General features: G+C 27.4%; 1 protein-coding gene across 1 annotated transcript in view; it reads left to right on the top strand.

Moving 5' to 3' along the window:
- The window catches only part of LOC132929924 (uncharacterized), a 41,728-nt gene that overhangs the window by 9,602 nt on the left and 5,251 nt on the right, over window positions 1-26,875 (top strand). The window contains 18 exon segments of the mRNA XM_060995565.1: window positions 1,863-1,909; window positions 4,937-5,005; window positions 5,329-7,392; window positions 12,948-13,150; window positions 13,216-13,303; window positions 13,395-13,475; window positions 14,844-14,957; window positions 15,420-15,556; window positions 15,954-16,026; window positions 16,202-16,240; window positions 16,761-16,890; window positions 16,957-17,095; window positions 17,160-17,224; window positions 17,301-17,473; window positions 18,415-20,354; window positions 20,356-21,478; window positions 26,416-26,620; window positions 26,685-26,822. Of these exon segments, the coding sequence (XP_060851548.1) occupies window positions 1,863-1,909; window positions 4,937-5,005; window positions 5,329-7,392; window positions 12,948-13,150; window positions 13,216-13,303; window positions 13,395-13,475; window positions 14,844-14,957; window positions 15,420-15,556; window positions 15,954-16,026; window positions 16,202-16,240; window positions 16,761-16,890; window positions 16,957-17,095; window positions 17,160-17,224; window positions 17,301-17,473; window positions 18,415-20,354; window positions 20,356-21,478; window positions 26,416-26,620; window positions 26,685-26,822 (6,828 nt within the window).

Here is a 26,875-nt window from a genome sequence, read left to right as displayed (position 1 = left end):
GGTTCTTCCTTTGGCTTTAACGTTACTCCATGACTGTTACACACATGACACCGTAGAATAGCGAAACTCAACCTGCGGGCCGCCAATTGTTTTTATGTGGCAAATAAAACTCATCAAATTAATAAAACAATATAAATTTTAAAACTAATATTATAAGTATAAGTTATAATAAAATAATCAATGTGTGAATTGTACGTAAAATACAAGACAATATAAAAATGTGCCCATTTTTTACTAACAATGTTCACATCAACATAATATCTATGTGAAACTTCACTTTCAACGATGAAATATGCAAAGAATGACAAAATAGAATTTTGACGACTTGTAAAGAGTAGTATAATGTAGCAACTACAAACTTAAAAATGGTGAAAAAATATATCAATATTAAAATGCACACTAATTTAAAATTAATATTTAATATTTTTTTAATAAATTATCAAATGTTATACACGATATATAAATGAATTTTTAATTTTCCCTTCTATTTATTTTTACTTGTGGCTCAAATAAAAAAAAGGTTAAATAGTAAGGAAGGCCTTACTGATATTTTTGTTTTTTGTACCTGCTATTTTTTTTATTACTAAATGTTAGTCGAATCCAGGCACCCCAGTAGTGAATATTATTGATTAGACATGCCACTGATTTGTAGGGTGTGCTTCATGTTTATGTATTTTTAGACACGTCATAATACAAATATATGTATAAAAATAAAATCATAATTTAGTTACAAGTGATATAAATTATTTTCTTAGTACCTATACATTTAATGTTTTAGTATGATTGTAAAATTAGTACAATGAATCGACTAGATTTAATTTTCCTATAACATATGAAAATAGTTATAATACTACTGCTGAAGACAAAGGCACAGATTGTTGATTTTTTTGGTGGACTAAAGTATAATATTGAAAAAAGACGTGGATATTAAACGATGGTCATAGCTTCAAAGGGGGGGATCCTCTCCGAATATTCATCAAAATATTTACTATTTGCACCAATGATTTTACATGTTGATGTATATTATTAATATTTATTACCACAAAAAAATTTTATTAGGAAATATAATTGATATTATAATAATTTAAATGATAAATAACTGAAACATATTAACAGAATAACTCATCGTAAAAAATTTGATAAATTATCTAGCTATCAAAAAATAGTACCTTTATAAAAACGTTTTTTGTTTTTATATCTTGTTCCGTTTTAAGTTATAGATTATTTCATTCAATTTTGCAATCAACTTTTTTATACTTAATATTTAAAATTAATTTTTATCTATGTTACGGTAATGGCAGTTATTTTATTATTATTTATTTATTTAAATTGAAATTAGGTCAAACGGATCAAAGCTTAATATATTTTACTATTAAAAACATGATTTTTATTTAGCTTGAATGTAAGAACAGCCTTTGCTTTCCATAATAAGAATATATAAAAAATATTTCAATCAATTGGTCGTTATGTGTTATAACTTTAAATTTATAAATACATTCACGGCATAATAGTATGTACCTTGTTAAAATCTGATTGGAAACGAGGATATACGGTGCAGTGATTACTTTTTTGTACACATCGCTATAGGCTTTTTTCATGTATAAAATATCATCATTCTTTATCGCATTAAAATAATATACATATGCGTGTTAAAAAAGCCCATGACATATTTTAAACCTAACAATTAATGTATTTGACATTGAATTAAATATTGTACAAATTATATTTTTGTGTAATATAATATATTTTATTTTTATAGTCTATAGGATATAAAATACTTTATAATATAGGAAATAGCAACGTTACCTATACTAAAAATATAGTAAGTAGTAGTTTGTAATGATAATTGTTATTATTTACAGGCAATCGAAATCCAGTATCGAAAATAACGACCAAAAACATGAAGCTGGTAAGATTTTTTCCTAAGTTATTATTATTTGCAATTTAACACGCCTAACTAATATCTTACTAATTGATTTTTCTCTAATACTAAAAAAACTATACCCTTTCACAATTTCACTTGATTATACGTGATCTCATTCTATTTAGTTCACATATTTTTTTAATAAGCTTTTAAAAATAGAAAACTTTACCCACTTCTTCACATTTTTTTCTACTATGAATAAATTTAAATTAAAAATAAACCACTGGAAATTATGACGTATCTCAACTTCAAAAATAAAAATGTATATTTATTATTTTTATTAAATTATTTTTTATTAATTGAGCATAGTTTATAAATTTGAACTAACTATTAAATAATGCAATTCAAAATATTAAATTAAATTAAAATTATATACTATATTATAGTACATTCAATTTATAATATTTGATGTATCGACGTTTTAATTATGTACAAAATAAATCAAATACTAAAATAATGAATGCAATTAATAATAATTGTAATAATGAAGACTTCCATACAATAGATATATTTATTTTTATATTATAATATTAATCTTTTTTTTTTTATTGAAAAACTTCATTTAATTATAGAATTTAATAAATATTATACCAACAATTTATTGTAATTATTATAAAATATTATCACTCATTTTAATTATATTAAATTATATATTTTATATTCTCTTTTAATGGCAATATAGTATAGTATAGAATATATAATATATTTTTTTTTTTTGGTTTTCTGGCCCATATAATATTATGTATACAAATGTAGGCCATAAACGTGTCTTTAAAGTATTCGGTACTTGAGAAAAAAAATCGGCCATCTAATATCAATGTAGCCGATTTTTCGACAAGTCTTTTAGTGTATTATCGACGGTCCAGTCGACCGTAACTGCACCCCACCGGAGTGCTATTTCTCAAGCACCATCGTATGCCTTCAGATAATCTTTATCGATGAAAGTGAACAGTTTACTTTAGTGTCTTGTGTTCTTTGATAATATACGTTAACATGCGATTCACATTTAGATATTGGTGTATTGATCATTTTTATTTTTTGTGTCCTGTCAATTTAAATAACACTACAATGCCCGAGTACAAAAGTACAAAATCTAGGTTAAAAGACAAATACCATAGACCTAATAAGCTAAGAGCGAAAATAGGTAAGAAATAGATTTTAAATGTAACTAAATAAAAAAATTACCATAAGCGTTCACAATTAACCTCAAAATCTTTTCAAATTGTTTTTAAACTTATTATTTAGAAGTATTTTACATAGTGGTCGAAATAAACACAGTAATTCATATCTAACGTTAATAGTTGCATACATTTTTAATTTTAAATACTATTTATTTTGTTTAAATAAAATATTTAAAACTTTTTACAACAGATTTATTATAAGACTCTTACACTGAATGTTCATTAAAAAATATATATTATTTTCTATAGTTGAATATTTTTGTCTTGTAAACCCGTATATTGAAGTTTATATAAAAATAATAAATTTAAAAAAGTAATGTTTTAAAATCTTGTTAATAATATGGTTATAAATTATAATTAATGCCAATTTATAACAATCTATTTAATGATTATTATTAATTTTTTTAAACGATCGAGTAAAAATACAAAATACGGTATATTAGGTGCCTAACGGTTTTTAGTTTTAATAGTGAAATAGTGGACTACTGTGATCTGTATAAATTATCATATTTATTTTTAAATAAATTAAATAACATTTATGTAATAAAGTATGTTTTGTAGTATTAATATAGGATGTATATTGTATTATATTATATTATTTTAGTAGAGTATATTATAATATGTAGCATAGGCTCTTTTAGTTCATACGCCTATATCTTGTAAATTATAAAAATGTCATTAATTGCTGATTAGTTTATACTACAGAACCTTCATCAAATCATATTTAAATTTAATTTGTACTTTTAATTAAAGAATTCATAATAATGTTTATTCGTGAGCTTGACTATACAAAAATAGGCTTTGCACGTCACTCCACCCACAGGAACTACACCCATCCTGCCCATAATTGGACGATTAGTCTCAATAGTAAATAATATACAAGTTCTAAATATAAAGTAGGTAAGCAAATGTGTAATGTAATTCGTTTTTATTTAAATCTAAACTACCTATTTTTGCATTATTAAACTTAAAACAAAAAAAGCTATTTATTTTTAATTTTTTCTAAGACATTTTTTTTTGTGTTTATAAAATAAACAATAAAATTATGTACGATGTTATATATTTGTAACTTAATCATAAAACGAAATAAGTGTCACTCGACCATTGAATGATTAAGAGTACTGATAACAAACTTTACCTTATCTTATACCTAACCTTAATAATTAGTACCTAAAATTATTTTAAAATTTGTTTTTTTTTTTATACAAATTAAACATGAGATCATATAATAGTCATATTATTGTTAGATCTTGTACATGGTTATAATCACTATATTTCTCTTACTTATAAAAGTTTTAGAATATTTTATGGTTTAACTGTTAAACTTTAACTAACATTACATTGTATTAATAGTATACAGCTGTAATAATGGGATATTTGATCCAATAAAATATATATACACATTAGGTATACATATATTAACCACCCCATATGCACAGTTCCGTTGACCTGTGTCTATTCGTCTGTCATCCTTTTCATTGTGCGCATGTGTTACCAACAAAAACATGCGTACATAAATTAATGACTATTGTACGTGTGTGAGTTTGTAAATAATGAGTCCGTGTGTGTTAACCCATCTCCGGTTTTTGATGCTATATGTTACTTCCTCTATTCGGCGGGTGTGCCCTATCCAATCTGTGCTCACGCAGCGGATCTACCATAGTCATTCGATGATGCTGAACACTGTTGAACAAACATACCTCACTAACCGTTAAATAAAGTTCTATATTGTTTGTTAGATGTATTACGAATATTTTTTAAAACTTTGTTGCGTTTATCTACACTAATATAGCCATCTATATAAATAAATTCTGGACTATTATTGTTGCAGAAACTAAAGCAGGTGCAGATAAAAGTGTTAGACCAAAATCGACGGAAACAGAAACGCCGAATAAAAAAAGTGAGTAAAAAAAAATTGTATTAAATGTTATATATATTATATAATAATATACATATATTATTATATTATAATTATATACTAACACAATACCTAATAGAATTGAATGCAAGTAACTTCAATAGTGGGAGTGTATTTTTAATTTTATTCAAATGTACCTAGTTAAATATTTTTAAAACAACACTATTAACATAATTTTATTTCGATTTTATAACATAGTTATATAGTAAATAGTAATTAACTTTTAAGCATCAAATATAAAATTAATCTCGTAGCACAACATAAAAGTAAAAAAAAAAAGATAGATCATATAATATTGCCTATAGGTAAAAGAGTACGAAAGCGTAGAAGGAAAAAGAAACGCGCAGACTCTCCCGAAAAATTAAACGGTCAACATCCGAAGACTTTACCAAATAAAATAATTGAAGAGGCTCAAGAGATAACACAAATAACGGAAAATCCAAAAATACAAATAATACCGGAAAATTCAGATTCACGATTTGATGAATTAGAATGGATCAAACATAATGAAGCGCTCTTAATAGCTGATTTAAAAACACGTCAACAAGCTGGTTTACCAATTCAAGTAGTAGTTAGAGTTGAAAAAATCACACCTTCGGTACCAGAATATTGTCAAATTATTCCAGACTTTTGCCACTTAGATGTTATTAGAGAGGAAACAAGTGCAAGTGATGATGATCCAAAAAAAGAAACTTGGGAAAGCTCCGAAAAAATTAGAAACGAGAATAATTTCAAGAGATTACCCGAAGACCAGGGTTCAGATGTCGACGAAAAATATAATAATGAGTTAGAAAATATTTCAGAAGTGAATGAAAATGAAACTAACGCTTCAGAATGTCAACTTGAAAGACTAGAATCTCCGTCTTTAGTCAGAGAGTCGGAGATTCTCAGGTTTGCAGATATTGTTACTACTGAAAATGAATATGTAATTGATTTAGAAACACTTGAACCGTTAAAAAATACATTACATTTACATAATTTAGAAAATAATAAACGTATTGACAGGGAAATATGTAGTTTTTCAAACAAAAATAATTTAACTAATGAAAAACATAAAGACGATTACACTTTGAAAGATGTAAAAGTTAACAAAAGTCTAATACAACACGAAAAAATAATAAATAATTGTAGTATAGTTGTAAATGGTAATAATGGTGGAAAAAATCAATTTATTACTAATACATTATTCGATACAGAATCATGTGAAGATACGACTATATACTTTCAAAAAAACTGTATTGAAGTTGATTGTAAAGATAAAAAAGTGATTAATTTGGATGTTTTAAATACAAAAAGTCAACATATTAATTATTCTGATTCACCTAAACTTTCAAGTAAACTAAGTATGAAAAAAGATAATAAATCTCCAAAAAGTGTTTTTAATAATCATCAAGAGAACATGGAACACGAAGAAGAGTCTTCAGATGATAGTACAATAAAACAATGTAAAACATACGACCATAAACACAAACTACGAAGACAAAATAAAGTTTCCATTCACGATAAATTAAAACAAATAGCTAGATTACTTCAGGACGATACAGATGATTACGAAGAAATACAATCATCACAAACAACTTCTAGATGTGTTTCAATAGCTTCCGATGCTGACGTTGACACTGATTGGGTAAGTTTCACTCTGTCTGATGGCGAATCATCAAAGTCGTTGTGCTTATCGCCTAGTCAATCGAAATCGTGTCACGCTCCGTCCACTATTTCCAAAACGTCTGAAATTATTGACCTGCACAAAAAATTTCTTAATAGAACAAAAAGTCCAAATTTATCACCACGTCAAGATTTAACACCCACAGTAGATATCTTAAGTTATAACAAATCTCAATCACAGTCGCTTTCGAAGTCGTATAGTTCCGAAGTTTTTGACGAAGCGTGTCGAATGTGCGGTACTAGTGACGAACCATTGTCTGATGCTGAATGTCTAGTGTCTTTGCGCAAGTATCGAGAAACTCGATCTAGATTATTGGATGTAATCCAAAAAGAGCAACAACTTAATCGATCAGTCATCGATCGACCGTCACCAATGCCTACGTTTATGGACACGCTGTCGTTTCCCGACAACCACACGAGGGAGCTCATGTACGCAGAGTACATGGAAAAAGTGAAAGAAAGAGAAAATCGACTTCAAAATAAAGTTATTAGAATAACAAAGGCCAGTAGACCGTTGTCATCAGGTACTCTGCAATCATTAAACGATATTGATGCAGAGTTTGTAACCAAAGCTCGTGAGAGGTTGGATAAGTTAGGCGTCGAGGCGGATGTGCAAATAGAAGTGAAGGATGAATATTATCCAAAGCACTTGGTGGACATTGTACCGGAAGAAGAAGTTTGCATCGAAGAAGTGCACATGAATGGTGAGTCAAGTGGATTGAGAGTGTGTGTACGTTTTTGTTTTATTTTGTTTTACTAACACGGTTTTTGCAGTGTGGCCAAGTCTAATTACGTTTCTTCGATACGAATCAGCAGAAGAAATTTCTAAAATAAGCTGCAAATGTCCATCGTTCTGAACGTCTTACAGTGATTTTTGTTTTCATAGACATATAGTAAAGTTGTCAGTTGTTTATGCCGATACAATTTGTTCAAGACGTGTATACACTATACATGCGTACGAACACCCCCCACACACACACTTTTACACACACACACACACACACAAACACACACACACACGCACGCACGCACTCACTCACTCACTTACAAACTTTGTGGCACTATTTTTATAAATGGTATACGACACGTTGGACGACTGGACAGACCAAATTCTGATTCTATAATTAAAACAGAGTAGAGAGAGGTGAGACGAAACCTTACACGATTTTTCTGCATACGGTGGAATAGCAAAATAAACTTTTAAACATGTGAAATATAGTTTTTAACTTTAAAGTATAATAAAAGTGATTAAATAATATGGTCAATTGATACAGTCAATTTAAACGTCATAAATTAATATTATATGTAGGTACTTTTATCGTATTAAAGCAATTTAATAACGATAGGTAAATAATATTATTTTGTTTAAAACTTGGTTTTTTAAATTTAGTTAGAATAAATAACAAAACATCTAAACGAAGGATATCTGATTGTTCACTTCTAGAGGAAATAGATCAAGTTTTTGGTGGATTTTTGACTAGAAAAAATATAGGTTGGTTGATATACATATAATATGCTTACATGCATGCACAATGTTTTGCATTAAGTCTGTGCGCATGTACTCGTAGCGTTTTGTGATTAGTCCAAATAAATGTTAGATATTGTTAATTCACTAAAATAATAAGTTGGTTACTTGATTATTCGAAGTAATAAATATATTTTAAAAAAATTTTCATAAAATATATCAATTTTACAAAATGTATAATTTTACAAAACTATTATTAATCTATAAAAAAGAAACCATTTTATAGTATGTACTATTTAGTATGAGTATTTAATGTAAAATAGATTATATTTTACAAACTATATTTTTTAAATATTGATTGTATTTTATGATAAAAAAAATGTGACAAGTACCTATAACCTATGTATTATTATTATTTATTAACAGTTATGACAAAAAACTGAAATATAATAATAGGTAATATCGTTAGTTGAAATTATAAATATTCTACAAAAAAAATATTATGACTATGTAATCAAAATATAAAATACAGTGAAAAATCATCCAGTAAACAAAAATATTCTAATCAGTAGAGTTTAAAAAATAAAGTATTAATAATACAATTTAAATTATTAAAATATTATCGAAGAACAATATTATAATTATACCTGTACGTATTTATGCCAAAATTTTATGATTTATATTAACTAATATATAATTATTATAATCAACTATAATTAGTGTAAATGTATAATAGCAATACTAATACTGAAATAATTTCTAAATAGGTACTTATTTATTTTATGACTGCATCAATGACTATATGTTTTTGTAAATTATATATTAATTTACTTACTATTCTAAAAAATTCTAAAAAATATAATACAAAATAAGTATATGTAAAACATATTCACACTTGCTTATAAATTTAATCTGTAATAATAAAACCTCTTAAGGTTTAAAAAATTTAGTTATAAATGATATTGATTTTCCTTAATGCTTATCAGTTTTCACTATCGTACTATATACTTTAATTTTAATTAAGTATTTGTTTTCTATAATTGAGTAATTATTTATGATAGCTTAACAATATTATAGTGTGTACAAACATTAAAAACATAGGTAGATAAATATTATGAATTATGTTTTATGTTAAACGGTATGGTTGTTTATGTCGTTTAATACAGAATATCGAGTATAGACTACACGAAAGTACCAACTATATGTTACCTATTTTAGCCCCCAATTTTTAAAGATTAATTTTAATAGAATTCAATTACATTAGTTTGTTCAAAAATAATCGTATTCATATGGTGTATAAATATTATGTAAATAAGAGAAAAACAAAATTTTACATTAAGCCTCCGGTAAATCTAATAATAAAACAGGTGCCGCCGGAAAGTCGGCCACCGTTGAGTTTCAAAGATCATTAGCCAATATTTTTTTTTCATTATTTTTATTTATACAGTATATTTTTATGTTCATTTTTACTCCCACCCGACAATACTCTAACAGATTTCCCGCGGTATTTAAAAAAAAGCAGTATCGCGCACACTATTCAAACCGACGCCGAATCGCGCGCGTGGCAAAAACGTTCATCGCATACCGTTAAGTTTCGTTTCCGGTGTTTTTTTGCACTCAAATATCTACTGTGTTTTAAAATTATTTTTAGTTAATTTATATGAATTAATGATTATATGATGCGAAATAAAAGCAAAATAAGTCCACAGTTCAGAGCTGACACTAAAAAAGCAGGTATACTATTTCATTGATTCAATTTATTATCGAAAAGAGAAATCAAAAAGATTAAATTAATACGTACTTAATCAATCTCACGATTTTAATTTGAATTAAAACTTTAATTTCTAACCTAAAATATTGTGATTAAAATAATCAATATATTATGAATAGGTTAAATGTATTATAGGTTATATTATATAATACTATGTTTGTATGATATTTTAAAATAAGTGTACTGCAATGTGTTATAAAAAATTATTAAACAAATTCATTAAAATATCTAAAATTACGAAATTTGTTTAATAACAAATAAGTACGTTTGGTTTCGATTCCTAAACATCGTTGGGAATAATTATTGTTTCTATTAATAATTTTAACGAGTAGGTATAATAATTGTTAAAATAATCGTTTTAATATTTTTACAGTTAGTTATTTTTTTGATACAGACAAATAATAACGTAGGTACTAAATTTAAATATTATAACCAGTCATTGATTTAGTTATTTAATTGTTTTTTTTAAATATAATCCACCAAAAACTAGTACATAGTTAGTAGGTAACACATCACCTAAATTTATAGTAGTGTAAATTTTCCATAAAATTACATATTTAGAAAAATTAACCTTTATAGAGTTTTAAATTATTTAGAGTTGTCTAAGTCACATATTATTAAAATACATAATATATTTTATATTTTAGAACATAAACCATAATGTAAATTGTAGGTAGAATAAAACATCAAAATATTTATAATATGGTGTAAGTCAATTTGCCTAGACTGTTTGCCGTTTTACTTATCTATAAAAATAAATGTATTTGTAATTAATATCATACCTAACATATAATATTATATTATTAAAACATAATGATTGTTATGGTATTAATATATTTTGAATACAAATATAATTTATATTTATCGTTAAAATAAACAAATAACATGTTTTATTTTTTATGTACAAATTACATTAATATTATTTTTCTATATTTATTTTTAACTGGAATTTTATTAAGATATTATTCTATTTATGAAAAAAAAAACTGTTGAGTTATGTTAACTTTCAACGGGATAGAACCCAACTTTAATGGAATTTAGAAAATCATTAATGTAATAAATTGCTTTTTGATGAAATTTTTATACAAGAACATAATATTATTTCAACATTTATTGATATTTTATAATATTGATTGAAATATTAAATAATATTAAGGTTTAAATAGTTATTGAAAATGATGGCCTATTATTAAAGTAATTTTTTCATTCAAAACAATTTAATATGATTTCTACTTTCTATAAATATAATTCAAACATAATTGCTTTTCGTTAATTAAAATATTAATGTAAACATATTATATTTCTGTAGTAGCTATTTTTATAGGCGATTAAGAACTGCATTTTTGAAGATTCAATCTGTAATACATAATTACAATATTCTAAATACATTTCATATTAATTATTACCTCTGTTTTAAAATTTTGTAAGAATAAATTACATAAAATATGTATTAAACCATTGAAAATATTTATTATAATTGCTAAAATTCAAAACCAGTGCCAGAAAATCAAACTATCAATAATAAATTTCGTTACTTCAACTTCCGTTTATATATAAATTGATTTTTTTTTTCAAAGGCCAAACGACATTACCAAATTCTTTTTGACCCCATTGCAAAGTAAACATATAAAAAATATCTCATATGATAATAATTAATATTATTTCATTATTACACAGGCACGTCTTATAAGTAGATATATTTGTTTTTAATATAATATACTTCACCATCTGGCACAGACAAGTTTGACCATTTGCCAATATGTGTTTCTTTTTTCAGTCTTTAATCTGTCCATTTGTCTGAGTGTGAATCATTTTTTTCGCCTCGTGCGCTTTTTGGCTCTAGATTACAGTATTATGTACAACGTGCACCTATGTGCGGCGTGGGTGTATATATAATATATATATATAAATATGTTATCAGGCTACCAATACATACTATAATATCGTGTGCTATATACATCTATTGGCTATTGTATACCATCAATAACTGTTACGCTTTACTGTTACACTTATGATTTTCTAAACGTTAACTTTGTAATTCACTCTATTAAGTTTGTGATACATCACTAATGCGTAATATATTATGATTTTTGCTCAAGGCTTTTATTGTATTTATATTTGAAAAAAAAATTAAAAGTGTATACATATATTCGTATATATTAAATAATATTCCAATAGTTTAATAGCTAAGGTGTATAATAGAAAGTAAAATATACTTACTTAATTACTAAATTACCTAACGTTTGACTCGTTTGTGTATATTATGTGTATTTAAAAAAATTTAAATTGTATTTAATAGATATTATTGAAGTGGTATTTTCGTTAATTTAATAGTTAACGCGTCTAATGTGAAGTAAACTATATTTGGCATTTGAGTTTATTGTATACATTTATATTAAAAAAAAAAAGTCAATGTATTAAATAATATTGCGTTAATTAAATAATTAGTTGAGTTATACTTAGATATATATATATATTACCTTATTTACTGTGAATAATAACTGTTATTGATCCTGAAAATTATGTTTAATCATATACTTATACCTACAACCTGCGATTAATATAATATTGTACAACTAATAATGAATTATAATTGAAATCATATACATTTCTGACTATTCATATCATGCTAACTTTTAAAATTTGTCAATGTACAAATATTTAAAAAACAACATTATTTTAGAATACAAATAATAATTAAAACACACCTGTGGGCTGTTAACCAATCATTCAAGTTCGGCGTGTACGAAAAAACATATGTTTTAATGTTAGTACCTATATCGAGTGTAACTTTATAGTCAAGCAATTTAGTATTATGTATAATGCCTTAAATGGTAAATGTGTGTACACGGTTGAATAGTCTTATTTAACATGAAATAAGTCCATCATTGACTAGTTATATTATAACATTATACAAAACTAAAGCATGTGTGTTGTGTGCGACTTGTTAGAATTAATTTCATTATTGGTGTTAGCCCTAAGACCTCATCGAATCGATAATAAAAATGATTGTATTTGTTCAGGTGTCTGGTCGCCAGAACTAAAGCATAGATCATTGGACTTAGAGAATATCTCAAGAAAAGTAGAAAAAAACCAGCCACAGACTGAACTACCTCCAATATGGACACCCAACTCCAGCCCGACACCTGAAAGAAAATCTTACAAACCAGTCAGGTTCGAATCACCAACGTTATCTCGAAAAATAATCAATGAAGATACTAAAAAAGTACTGATTTAATTACCTTATTAATTATCAAAGATAAAAAATTTAAAAACATTAACATATTACAGGTACCTCCAAAACCACCAGTTGATTTACCTGTATTGAGCTCTCCATTGCCACCTCCTCCTCCTCCTCCATTACCGTCGAAAATACAAGGTAAGAAACATAAAATATTTGAATATTTTGAGTATTTTATACATTATTGTTTTGCACTTGGCACTTAACTTAATCACAATTTTGGTGGAAGGCGATGAAAATGTTCATAGCACGGACAGGAGACTTCCAAGAGTTCAAAGCCCTACTGTTACGCTCCTTCAGAAAGCAAGAGGTATAACATATAAAACCTATATTAAATCAATGTTTTAATAATAATACTTATGAGTTATAACGATAACACAAACAAGTGTTTGTGATTAAATTTTTTTCCAAATATCTTTCATTGTTACACATATTGTTACTATTAGTTGAGTTCAATTTTTTAATATTGTTTAAGTTAAAATAAGATATACAAATATTAAATACGTAAAAATCAGATTAAAATATAATATTTCATTATCATTTTGATCATCAACGGACGATGGTAAATATTTAAAAATAGGCTATGTGTTGTTTTAGAATGTGCTTTGCAGTATATATGTTATACATATCATATTGTTTGTTTTAATTCTTTATTGTATGTTACTATGCTAGGATATGACTAGGAAGTAGGTACCTAATGGCTAATATCTATATAGGATTTCATATTTCATAATATGTACATGCGTAGATGCTGCTACGTGTAATTATATTGCATCATTAGTTATTGATTTATTGTTATGAATTAAAAATGATCACTTAAATTATAAATTTCAATTGCATTTTCAAAATAGCACTGAGCACAAAATTTTGCATAAAATGCATACTTTTTCTAAACAGTTAAGTAAATTTAATTTCTTATTGGCTATCTAAACTTATTATTTTAATTTTGTTCTTCATTTATTTTTATTTAATTATTCAATAAACACCTAAAATGTAGTGCAATACAATTTAAGAAAATTCTCACAGTAAATTGGTTACGATTACAATTCATCTTCAGTTATTGATGGTTTATTAAATTCAATACATGTAAATAATTTTTCCAAACGGAAAATATTGAAAACAGTTTTAAAAATATTATATTAAAATACAAACGTACATATTACGGTTTTACTTATTAAAACCATCAATGATCAAAATAATAATTACCGTTAAAATATTATTTTTATTGGTCAATTTGTCAATGTGTACTTATGTTATTAATTTAACTATAATATTAAATATATGATATATATAAATTATAGATCATAATATTTTACGATAGACTTTACTATGAATATTAATCAATTATGTTATGTAAAAATATTTTTGTTTATTTTAGTTTAAGTACTTATTTAACTATATATTCTTTTTCATTTTATATTTCACCACACTTATGTATACATAACAATTTTTTGAATAATTATTAATTTGTGTTCAATAATTTTCTATTTGATTATATACTACACATATAACATATAACTACACACAAGTAATTAAATAATTTTGATGATATAAGAAGCAAATTTGTATAATTAGTTTAACCTTTTTACATCATCATAGGCGTGAACGTCGAGAAATTATATTTATATCAAGTGATCAAGAGATGTATGATAATAACTATTGATATTTGTATTTACAGAAGGACAGTTACCGAAAGGCTCTGCATACCTCAACTCAGAAGAATATAGTATGGACAAAGAAAATAAAACAAGAGGCTCTACTGTCAAACGTAATGTTGAAACTCAAGAAATAAGTAAGTACATATAAAAAAAAAAATATATCACTATAAATTATTACAATATTTTTTTTTACTTTTTATTTATAGTTTAATATATTAATTAATATACATGTTGGGAGAGGTAGAAATTAGTGGGTATAATATCATATAAAGATTTCGGAAACTTAAAAGTTTGACGTTTTAACACTCAAAATGAATGCTAATGCTACACATCATGCACGTGTTAGTAACTCGAATGACATTGTAACTCTGGATAATTCAAAACGTTTATCATTCGTATGAACACGTGATTAAGTTATTAAGATAAGACTCGTTTATCGTATGAGTGTCGAAAAGTGCACTATACCTACTTAAATATGCAACATGTATGTTTATTTTATTCTAAAGTTTTATAAATGTTCATTACCTTGATTCGTAAAAACACAAGTTCTATATTGTTATTCGACTTTATTATTGATTTTTTTGATATATGTTTAGAATATGCTTCAAGACGTGAGTATGATAGTCTGCAGTCGGACGAGAAAAAGCAAAAAAAAATGGTGGAAATCAGCCCAAAAAAGTACGAAGGTATCGGTCCGACAACTAAAGAAGGAGTTCCAATTGTATTAAGATCGGTGTGTTAAATATTAAATTTTGTTTACAATATATAGTCATTACTCATTAGTTTCTAACTTAATAAAAGTTCTTTAGTTCGGGATTTTACATCTATGTCTATCTGAAAACTAAATCTGAATTCAATACAAATTATTATTTCGTAACGTCTATTTTTAAATTATAAAAGTTACTCAATAATAATTTATTTAGAATTAAAAGTTAAGTTAAGCGTTTATTTTTTTAATGTTGATAAAAAATATTTTTATATATATATTTCTATTTTAGAATAGAAACAAATTAAGATCATATTTAATTTTATGTTCAAACATTTTATATTTATATTATCCTAGATTCTTAAATTGTTATTTAATTATAACTTTAATATTTAATTAATAGTTTTATTATTACATTTTTTAGGAAATTAAAGAGCCAAATCAACCAAAATGGTACAAGCAGATGTATGAGTCTTTACATAAGTTTCAATCTGATGGCAAGTAATTTATATTAAAACCATAAATTTAGTTTTTTAGTTTGTATAATACATACATTATGTAAAATTTAATTTTTAAAATTCATTAAATTATTATTTATTATAATAGTTAAAAAAAATACACATTTTATTTAATAGTAGAATATTTTATAACTGTAAGTTGACAATATTACAGATGAAGGGGTAACAGTACGATACAAAACATTATCGCGAGGTGATAAATCTATACAATTACAGTTTTTTATTCAGTAGATGACTATGTTGAAAAATGCTTAGCTTGACTTATGATTAACAATAATATCAGTTTTTAAAATCAATTATTTTTGCATCTGTTTATATAAGGTTCTCTAGTATAACTATTAAAATCATATATACAATGTTAAAATACTACTTTGTTTAACTACTATAACTTACTTTGATTTAAAATAGATACTTAAACTAATATTAATTAAATATTTAGTGTAAGTATATTAAAACTAACATGACATATTAATAAACTATCAAGGTTGTTGCATTTTATTGTAAAAGTTAGTGCATTATTAACCATGTTGTATAGCATTTATTATTTATTTTAAAAATATATAGGTAAAAGCAAATAGGTGTGTATACACTATTTGTTTGTAACTTTCTTCGTATACTTACTCGTATTAATTATATTATAGTTATAGATATTGCAATATTATACATTTATGACTTTATTGTTAAGAAATAACCATCTAATTTTTATTTTTTAGGACCTAAAACTAGAAAAGGTGATGGGTATTCATCAGAACCAGAAAAAGGGTATGAATCAGATTTCGGTGAAAATAGACCATTTCAAAATTTAGACGGCGAATACACGAGAAATGTTTGCATGAGAAGATCGTAAGCATGAATTTCTGTGATAATTACAATTGTATATTTTTATTGTAAATATGTTTACAATTTAAGTGTATCTCCTGTAAAATGTGGTCAAGACAGATACAAAAATCAACCAAGACCAATCGAAAACTATGAACCAGGACATTCTTCGATAGCCGAGAAAGAAACAAGACAGTGGTGGGATGAGGTTATGAATACTTTTGACGGGGTGAGTCAGAGCTTTTTTGTTTGGCATTAAAATACAAATGTAAATATTTTCTCTTAATTACCAGGATTCTGAACATAAAATCCCTCCTACTCAAAATCGGTCGTCGTCAAAAAAATCGAATCTGGCTCAGTGAGTAAATTGATATAATAAAATAAATATAGTTTATAATAGATTGATACATTTTAATTAGTGGTTATGTTTTTAGAGCTTTAAAAGAATCTGGATATGATAGCGATTCCACATTAATATTTAAAAGACAAGAAAATCAATCTCAATGCCTTTCACCTACCGAACAAAAAAGTGCATATAAAGTAATTCAAAATGGGGGAGAAGTACCATTTCAGGGCTTACGAAAAACTTTTCCTGAACGACCAAAAGGTTGGATTATTATATCATTATAAAAAAATAAAATAAGTTTAAGTTATTCTATATAAATCACCAATACGCACATTAATACAGTATTAACTAATTACGCAATTATTTATCAACATGACGACATTTCATTTAAGAAAAAAAAAGCATAGATTCAATGATATGTATAAAATATAAATACAAATTTTAGTACTATATTTGGCTATAAGTTAAAATTTGTATTTAAATTCTAAAATTATTGATTCTGTTATTATTTTAGAATATTTTTATTGGAAAGTATTTATGTATATATCATATATTCATGCTACGTAAAAAATACGTTGAAAAATGAAAATATTTTAAAAGTTTTCATCATTATTATTATTTTATTCTTGAATTCTGAACACGTTAATTACAATAGGTAGTACTACAAAATAAATAATAATACGTCGGTACTAAGTTTTTACTACTTAGATACGTGATAATTTAAATAATATCCTTAAAACTTAATGCACAATAATTACATAATTAATAGCGTACTAATGTAAAAAAAATGAATATCGAAAAAAATAATTGATACACTTCAAATTAAAAATATAAATATTAAAATTATACTACGAGTGGTGATGTTATGCACTTTTTAAAATAATATAATAAATACATTCACACTTACGATATTAACTATTTATAAATAATTTCTTTAATTAAAATAAAGAAATTCACCAACCACTTAAATATATAAGTAATGATCATAACAAATACAATTTTTGGTCGCACTAAATAATGATGCACGGTCTACTTTTTGGGAAATTCTGTGAAAATTAATGGAAGCACTGAAATATTTTGATAAGTGCAATGCAATATTTAATAATGGGCTAACAAATAGCAATTATCTACCAGATTGGCTTGTACTGCACAAACATGAAGCATCTGGATAATATTTATAAAATTTCAAATTTGATCTGTAGATTTGGAGTTGGAGTATTTGCCAATCACGTCTCATTTAACTAAAATCCAAATAATGAAATTTGATAATGAAGTAATTCATCACCCTTGGAAGGAAGTCACTTGTTACCCAGTTTTTTCAAACTTTAAAAGAACAGCTAAATCATCAGCAAGTTCTACTGGATCACCTCCTACTCCTCCTCGGCGAGAATCATCTCGTAAAAACTCTAGACTTGAGCGATGGACTAAAGGCGTTGATGTAGAATCAAATGTCGAATTAAAAGTTCGTAAATCAAAACCTGAAACAGAGAAAAGATCAAAAATCTCAAGTTTAAAAAGTTCTACAAAAATGTACACTAATGACCTAAAAAAAGAAAAAGAGAAGTCCCCTAAAGTTACAGTTGCTGTATCAACAAAAGGAAAAGTGCTTCCAAGGTCTAGTACTTCATCAACAAATTCTTCAGAATCATCTTTATCTAAAAAAACAAAATCATTATTAACTCCAGCTAAAAGCATCCCTGTTTCTAAAACCACTCAGAAAACAATTTCAAAAGAAAAGGTACTAAAAAGTAATTTAGTAAAAACAAATAGCGGAAAACGGCAAACCAAAAAAATTGAAATTGTCAAAACCTCGGTGAAATCGAGTTTAAAAAGCGAAAAAGATTTCAAAAATAATGAAAAACAAAATCAGTTTGGAGAAGAATTTTTTCAACAATTACTTTTGACTGGTGAAAAGAAGAAACAAATTCCTAAAATAAGTCCAATCAAGGATAAAGAAAAATCTAATGTATGTCGTAAAAGTAGCAAAATAGACATATATTTATCAAGCAAAAAGCCTGTGTCTGAATCTAAATTTAAATCTTTTGATAAATATCAATCTTCTGGTGTAACAGAATGGGATCAGTTTGGAGATGAAAGTGTTGATTTTTTAAAAGGCAGAAGTGCCAGTGAACCACCGTCACGGTCTCCATCTTCTCGTCGTATCAGAAGTTTCCAAGCACCAGTAAAATTGATTGAAAGTGTAACTGGTATCCGCCGATGTCAACGGTCTAAAAGTGCTGAAGAACCTATGGAGAGAGTTAAAAATGCTGCAGTCGATTATGAATATCAAACCTATGTAAGAGAGTTAAGACACTCAAGTAAGAAATCCGAACGCTTTAAAGAGTTACATAATTTTTATTGTAGTTTGGAAAGATTGGGAGAATTAGAAAAAACTGCAGAAAATGCGAGTAATAAAGTTAGAACACGTGGAGATCTGGTGGATTATGATAAGTGGAAGACCATTCGGGTTAAGGAAAGAGCTGAAAATGAAATAAAATCACTGCATGCTAAACTTGAAGATGTTCAGAAGTCAAAAGATGTGCTATATAAGACAAAAGACCCCGAAGAAATACGTTGGAAAGGGAATTTAGATCGTGGCTTGAGAAATAAAGAAACTTCAGTGATTGATTTAAAACGAAAATTTCATGCTATAGGGATCGATACTTATTGTAAACCAGAAGTTAACGTTTACAGACCACTATGGAGAGGAACTTCAGTTCAAGATGTAGCTGCTTCATTAAAACACATAACATCATCAAAAAGAGGTCGTCCTGTATCAGAAGAGAGGGAAAACAATTATACACCCATACCCAGAAGATCAAGTTCTAGAAGTCCTTCTAATATTGGTTGCCGAATATGGAGCAGTCTTTCTATGGAACAATTGAATCGACTCAAGACACAACTTAATGAAGTATATAGTACAATATCTGACATGAAAGGAGAAAGGATACCAAGAACTATACAGAGAACTAAATTAAAAAATGATTACGAAATTGAAGTAAATGGCAAGGTAAAGAAATCTGAAATCAGTTCATCATTGTACGTAAGATCGAGTTCAATGGGGCCCTCTAGAAAAAAAGATAGAGGAGAAGTACTAAGAAAAGCTGATTCAATTGGATCAGTGTGTTTAAGTGAAAATGAAAAAAAAAAAAATTTCAAAAAATATTAGTAATGAAGTGTTAGAAAAAAAACAAAAAAAGCATTCAGGTAATGTAGTAATACCCAAAGAAACTCTAGGAGCTGTTGCAGCAGTAAAATGTAAGGAAAATATTCCTGAAAGTGTTTCACCGAGAACATGTTACTCCATAGATGTATCCGAAGAAGAATATATTGCAAAGAATTATGAAAAAAACTATTTATTGGTTTTAGCTGATAATGAAGACAAGAAAAAAATGATCTCTGATTGGGCAAATGGCACAAATGTTAGTGAATCCAGCTCATCTGCTTCTACAGTTATACACCTTGGTGCAAAGAAAACAAATTTACATTCATCTCAAAGTTTTTCATCTATGAAATGCATTTTCGGAGAAAGAGATTGTATGAGAAAAGTATTATCTCCATCGCCAGATCACTGCTACGAGTATTCAAAATTCATAAAGAATGGATTTGTTAGAAAGCTTTGTAGAAAATTTGAAAGCTTCGATGATCTTCGATTTTTGCATACTCCAATTGAATCAAATACTTTAAAAAGATACAAGAGTGACCCAGAACTCAATAGGAATATTATTAGATATCATGAATACGGCGATGTGCAAAATCTGAAAATAAAATACGAACGGTGCAAAAGTCCAGTGCCCAAATATCCATTAAGGCCAGATAATAGACTTATGCCCCGTATAAATGTAATTAGTAAACTGGCGAGTCTTCAAGACAAGTTAACTAAAGGTGAAGTAGAAAGAATAAGGATCATGTTTGAAAACAGAAATAGAGCATTTATGTTGGGTCAATTTTATACTTCTACTCCTGACTTGAGAGAAGCAAGGAAAATGATACCATTTTTAGACTGCAATTGGATGGCACACAAATATCCAGAACCAGAACCTTTTACTAAACCAAAAATAAGGCCTAAATCTGCATCACCAGTCAGATATAACAAAAAACATCATCATCCTTCTATTCTGAAACAATCAAAACACGATGGATTTTTAAGTCAACCATATAATCCGGAAGCTCATAAGCCCAAATATAGGTGGACACCATCTTGGAATGGTATATGGACCCAGCAGCCAACATTACCACCAAAACCATCAATTGTTAAATTTAAAGGTGCAAATTTTTATAAAACTATCCACAATAACCTTAAAAATGCACATACATTTTAATATTTTATAATAAGAGCGTAAGTTTAAAACCTGATTATTTTTTATTGAAAACAAAAATAAGTCCAAATAATTAACTATAGATAACCTTTAAATGTAGAATATAGGTATACTGTATAGTATATATTTTATAAGCATTATTTTACACGTTTCTAAGTATAAACTAAAAATACTTAAGTATTTCCCGGCTTTATTATTTCATCTTTAACATGTTAATTATAATTGTATATTATTATAGTTGGTTAAAATTTACTGACGAAAAATAGTGTTCATATAGTATAATAATAGAATAGATGCTGATTATTTTATAAAATACAAAGACCACCCAACGCTTATACAATAATAGGTATAATATAATATACACCATATATATCTACTCTACATAACCGCTCCCCAATAAATTAAATTCAGAATATCGACTGTATAGTGTATATATTAACTAATATAATATTATTATCGTGGAGTTAAAATTTAAATAATTGTAATGGCCATCCGTATTCAATTTGACCGACAGTTTCATTTCATACAACCAAATTAATAAGCCAACTCTCGAAGAAATTGAAAGTAGTATTGAAAAGTACCTACGCTCCATTTCGCGGCACTTCAAAAAAAACAAACCATTAACGTACACGAATTAACCTTGGCAAGGTTCAAGGCTACTAAAATAAAATCCAGATAGGATTCAAAACACCCAAATTCCTGTACCTATATATTATTATATACCACGAGTGAGTGAATACATTATTGTCACATTCTTCCACGTTATTGACCCCGATCATAATATACAAACTACAAACGGCAACTATCAGACGAGAGCGCTGCGTTCGCCTGTAGCTCGGTCTGTCCCATTCCGATTGTTTTGCCGCTGAACATGTGGTAGTGTATATTCGGCTTCGGATGGTGCTGTTTGTTCGGTCATGGGTTGAGTCGGGTCAATGCGTGTTTATACTTATCGTCGCCACCCTCCGTACGATAATCTCGTTGTAATAAATTCGAGTTTTGTGTGTTATGGCTGGCGATGACATGAAAAAACCGCTCTTGTTGCCAGCTAGAACAGTCAGTTTAAGGAGGATTGTTGTCAACGGTGACTGTAAGTACTAATTTAGTACCTATCTACTATTAGCAATAAAGCTAATTTACAGATGAATAAAAATGTAAATGAGCTAAAAGTTCTTACACGAACACAAGGACAGAGTTTAAATGGTTTTGGAGGTCAATTTATAATGTATAGCCTAGCTTAATGACGAAGACAGTGCAATTACTGGTATATTTGTTGTAAATATAATATCGGTTATTATAGTGTATGTTTTTTCATTCAAATAATTCCTTCATATTATATAGGTTTTTAAGACTAATTAAACATATTGTATTATTTAATATACACATTTTTTCTACGAATAACGATATAACTGAAATATCCACAATTTTTCAAATGCGTGATGTAGTGATATCGTATACGTTTATATATTACTATTACTTGCACTAACAGATACAATATTAAAACATACATTTATTATAAATTAAAAATTAAAAATTATATGATACTTTCAAAACATAATAACCAAAACATTCACTATTTGTATTTGCATAATTGTAATTAATTTCTTACAACCATAGTTTTTTAAAAATTATATTTTTCAAAAAATTTCTAATTATTTTTATGTAAGTACAATATAAGTACCTATTGCGTTTTACTGTCAATTTTTTGGTAAAGTGCGTGATCTACCATATGTTTTTTGTTAAAATACGTGCTTTAAATTTAGAAAATGTTATAATGTAAATAGAATTTGATCTTAAGGTGTCCTCGAGATGATTTCAAAGATTCATGTTAACTCATAAAACCAATATATTATCATTATTAGAACATATAACACCTACATTTATTACATAACTCACATATTTATAATTATTAAATTACACACTAAATTTAGAACTCTCATAAATGCTTGATTACTAAATTAAGACTAAAGTATACAATAATTATATTTAATTTTTTTTGAATTTCAATCTACATTAAATCGATGACCGTTTAATATCGACTATCGTATTCATAAACATTTAGCGATCCTCAATGAGAAGTCGATATTATGTCAATATCAAACTTTATACTAAATTATAAACATCATAGTATAATATACATAATTAGAAAATCGTGTGAAGAATACTTACGGTAGATTAAAAATCTATGGTTGTAGGTAGATCGCACAATTTGCCAGTACCAAAATGTGTTGTTACAATTATTTATGACAATTTCATTTATACGTATTTTCGCTGTATATTATATATTATGTTATTTACAAAACATTGATCATCAATCATATAAATATACTAATGTACCATCATAACTCACAATGAATTCTATTCACAGAGCAAAAACGTTTTGCTGAGATAAAAAATCACTTCATTTGGCATATTGTACAAAAAAAACTTAGACCTCCACCCAATTGAATTGTAGGCGTTCTTTTGGAAATATCATTAGGATTAACTTTTAATAGCCGCACCAATTACCTATTAGCTATTACTGCTGTCAATTTGATGATTGTGCATAAGCTATAATAATAATAATGGTATTTTAGATGTATTTTCATGTTAAACGATAAACTTTATAGTTTTAAACATATGTATTCTGTATACTATATAAATATATTGTACGGTTATACAGATATGGGTACTTTTTTTCCGCATACAAATGTATTTGAAAAAAAAATAGTATGAAATAATATATCTGACGAGTCACAAACCATTTACCTTGAACATAATTTTTTCCACGGTTGATTTCATCTATAATAATTTTCCGTTTCATTAAAAAATTAGATATAATCTATAAAATATACGAACCGTTAACATTCGGACGCTTGTCTGCCTAATGTTTTGTCGATATAATAAGGTCGGAGTAATGACTATCTGAGTTATACATCTGCGTGCTTCGCCATATTATGAAATACAATCGTGCATAGTTTAATCGCAGGTATATTTAAACGCGCCTGGTAAATACATATTTAATATTGTTTCCAGATAGAACTATAAGCTCGAGGACATTATAGGTCAAACGGTTTTGTTCCGCCCACGGGAAAAAAAACTTCAACCGTATATATACAATATACCATCATATAATACTCCCCCCCCTTCTCACGCTGTTCACTATCGTCACACCAACCCTTTTTCCCGTCTTAAGGTCACGCGTCCAGGCGCCGATATTAAATTAGATTATAGTGCACTTTCAACCCTATCTCCGCTTTGTTTGTGTCTTTAACTCAACCCTTTCAATAATAAAATTAGGTTTTCGAATAAGGTCCCCGGCAAATAAAGAATTGCCTCGTAAAATAAAATAAAAACCTGTAGGTCTACTTTTACGAGCCTCACGCTCACAAACGCGTTATATTATAAATTACAAGCAACATGTTTAAGCGCGCATATACGTAGTAAATTGTCAATGTCCGTGTGAATAATGGAAAAAGTGTGGTGTTGTTTAATCAGTAGCAGCTGGTTGATCAAAGAAAACGACCGACTGCAGCTCTTAAACGTATAATATACACGCGGGGCTCAAAAAAACAACTTAAAATCAATTTTGTTTCGACATATCAATATTTTTAGAACAGCGTCTAATTTTGTTCTCGGTTTTCCATTTTACGAACTCAAGATTGTGAAATATCTTACTCTATCTTCGTGAAGAATGCAACTTTCTTAACTACATTTACTTTTTTTTCTTTGGGGAATTTTTCTGAATTTAATCTTTACACACAAGAGGTATCTACTACAATTTTTACTAATAAAAGAAATCTTTCTGATGACAGCTAATTTTATGGATTTCCAATCGAATGTATCACTTTCAATCTGTTGTATGTAAATTATTAATTCGACAATGGAGAAAGTATCGTGATAAGCAATCGCGAATTTGCATAATATTAATTATCCATTTATCCAATTATTCAATATATAGTCATTTTTCCCTCTAATCATAAATTATTTATCGTTAGAAAAAATTGAATAAACTTTATAATAAATCTAGTGATGTAATATCACGTCAATCACGATTATAACAAAATTTATTATAACTGATTGCCCAATATTTTACATGCTGCCCTCGAACCGACGCAAATCTATTGGCATCTGGCTATTTTGACCAGAAATCGTGTCTATTTTTAATTTTGCTCAGAAATCTTCTGAGAAGCGTTGCAGAAAATATAAGTCAAACAAATAGTTTATTTTCTAGTTGCGTAGCTTTCTCGTAAATGAAAAAAAAATGAAACATGTTTCGCTAGAGCCTATTGTCAAAAGAAGAGAAACCGATAATTATATTGCCGTTTGGACGTGTTTAACGACCCGTGTTACATTGATCTTCCATTCACTGGTAGCACGTGTTCGAATATTCTCTAGACTGAAGGTCTTTTAATAGTATATATCTATATATATATTTATATTCGATGCTGTTGGAAAAAAATACAACAAAACCAACGTATAACTATGAAAAGGTGTATATATTTTTTTTTGTCACATTATGGTTTTATCGAAACATTGGCATATTTTTGATAGTACAAACTGGCTACCATAAATATTATAGGGTTGGCGAGTGAAGGGAAGTAAAGAATGAAAATTACGGCACGCAACTCATTGTGTTCATTGTTGATTTTGTCATCGTTATTTTCATTGTTCAGTATTTCGATCGTTCCCTATGGTATTCGATTCCTAATTTTAACTGACATATATAGAGGGGGACTGTCTGTGCAATAACCGACTTTTCGTTGCAACAAAATATTTGTGCATTATCGGGCTTCACTTAAAATGCAATACTATATAGTATGTAAAGAATTACCTATACTATAACACAATTTTAGTTGAACGCTAACGCTATTGTTTTAAATAATACTAAAAAAATACTTTTAGATTCACCGCACAAATATGCGGAGTCGGAGGTAACACTACAATATCGACGTCCGGTGCGAAACGAAATTAAAGAAGAATGGACAGAAGAAGAATTAGCTAACAAACAAGCAGAAGCTATGAGAAGGATCTACCAAGAAGAAAGACGAAGAAAGTACCTTCAAGAACTTCAAGACATGTCGAATAGGAGACACGCAGACAACTTATTGTTGGTCATATAACAAGACAATAATGTCGAAGTAAAATTAAAAAAAAAAATGATATTTTTTTAGGCCTTCTCAAAAATCTCCCATCCCGTTAAACCGCTACGACGATTTCGTTGACGAAAGTCCACAGCCGCCAAGAAGTCGTACTCCAGAACCAAAGCTCGTAGCAAGAGCTTTATACAACTTTGTTGGCCAAACGTCCAGGTAAAAATACATTATTAATAGTATATATCCCATTACGCTGTTCCTAGCCGTGT

Source organism: Rhopalosiphum padi, chromosome 4 (genome assembly GCF_020882245.1).
Source record: "Rhopalosiphum padi isolate XX-2018 chromosome 4, ASM2088224v1, whole genome shotgun sequence".
In the NCBI taxonomy this organism is placed as follows: Eukaryota; Metazoa; Arthropoda; class Insecta; order Hemiptera; family Aphididae; genus Rhopalosiphum; species Rhopalosiphum padi.
Note: the sequence above shows the minus strand (reverse complement) of the source record. Positions and strands in the feature narration are given on the sequence as shown.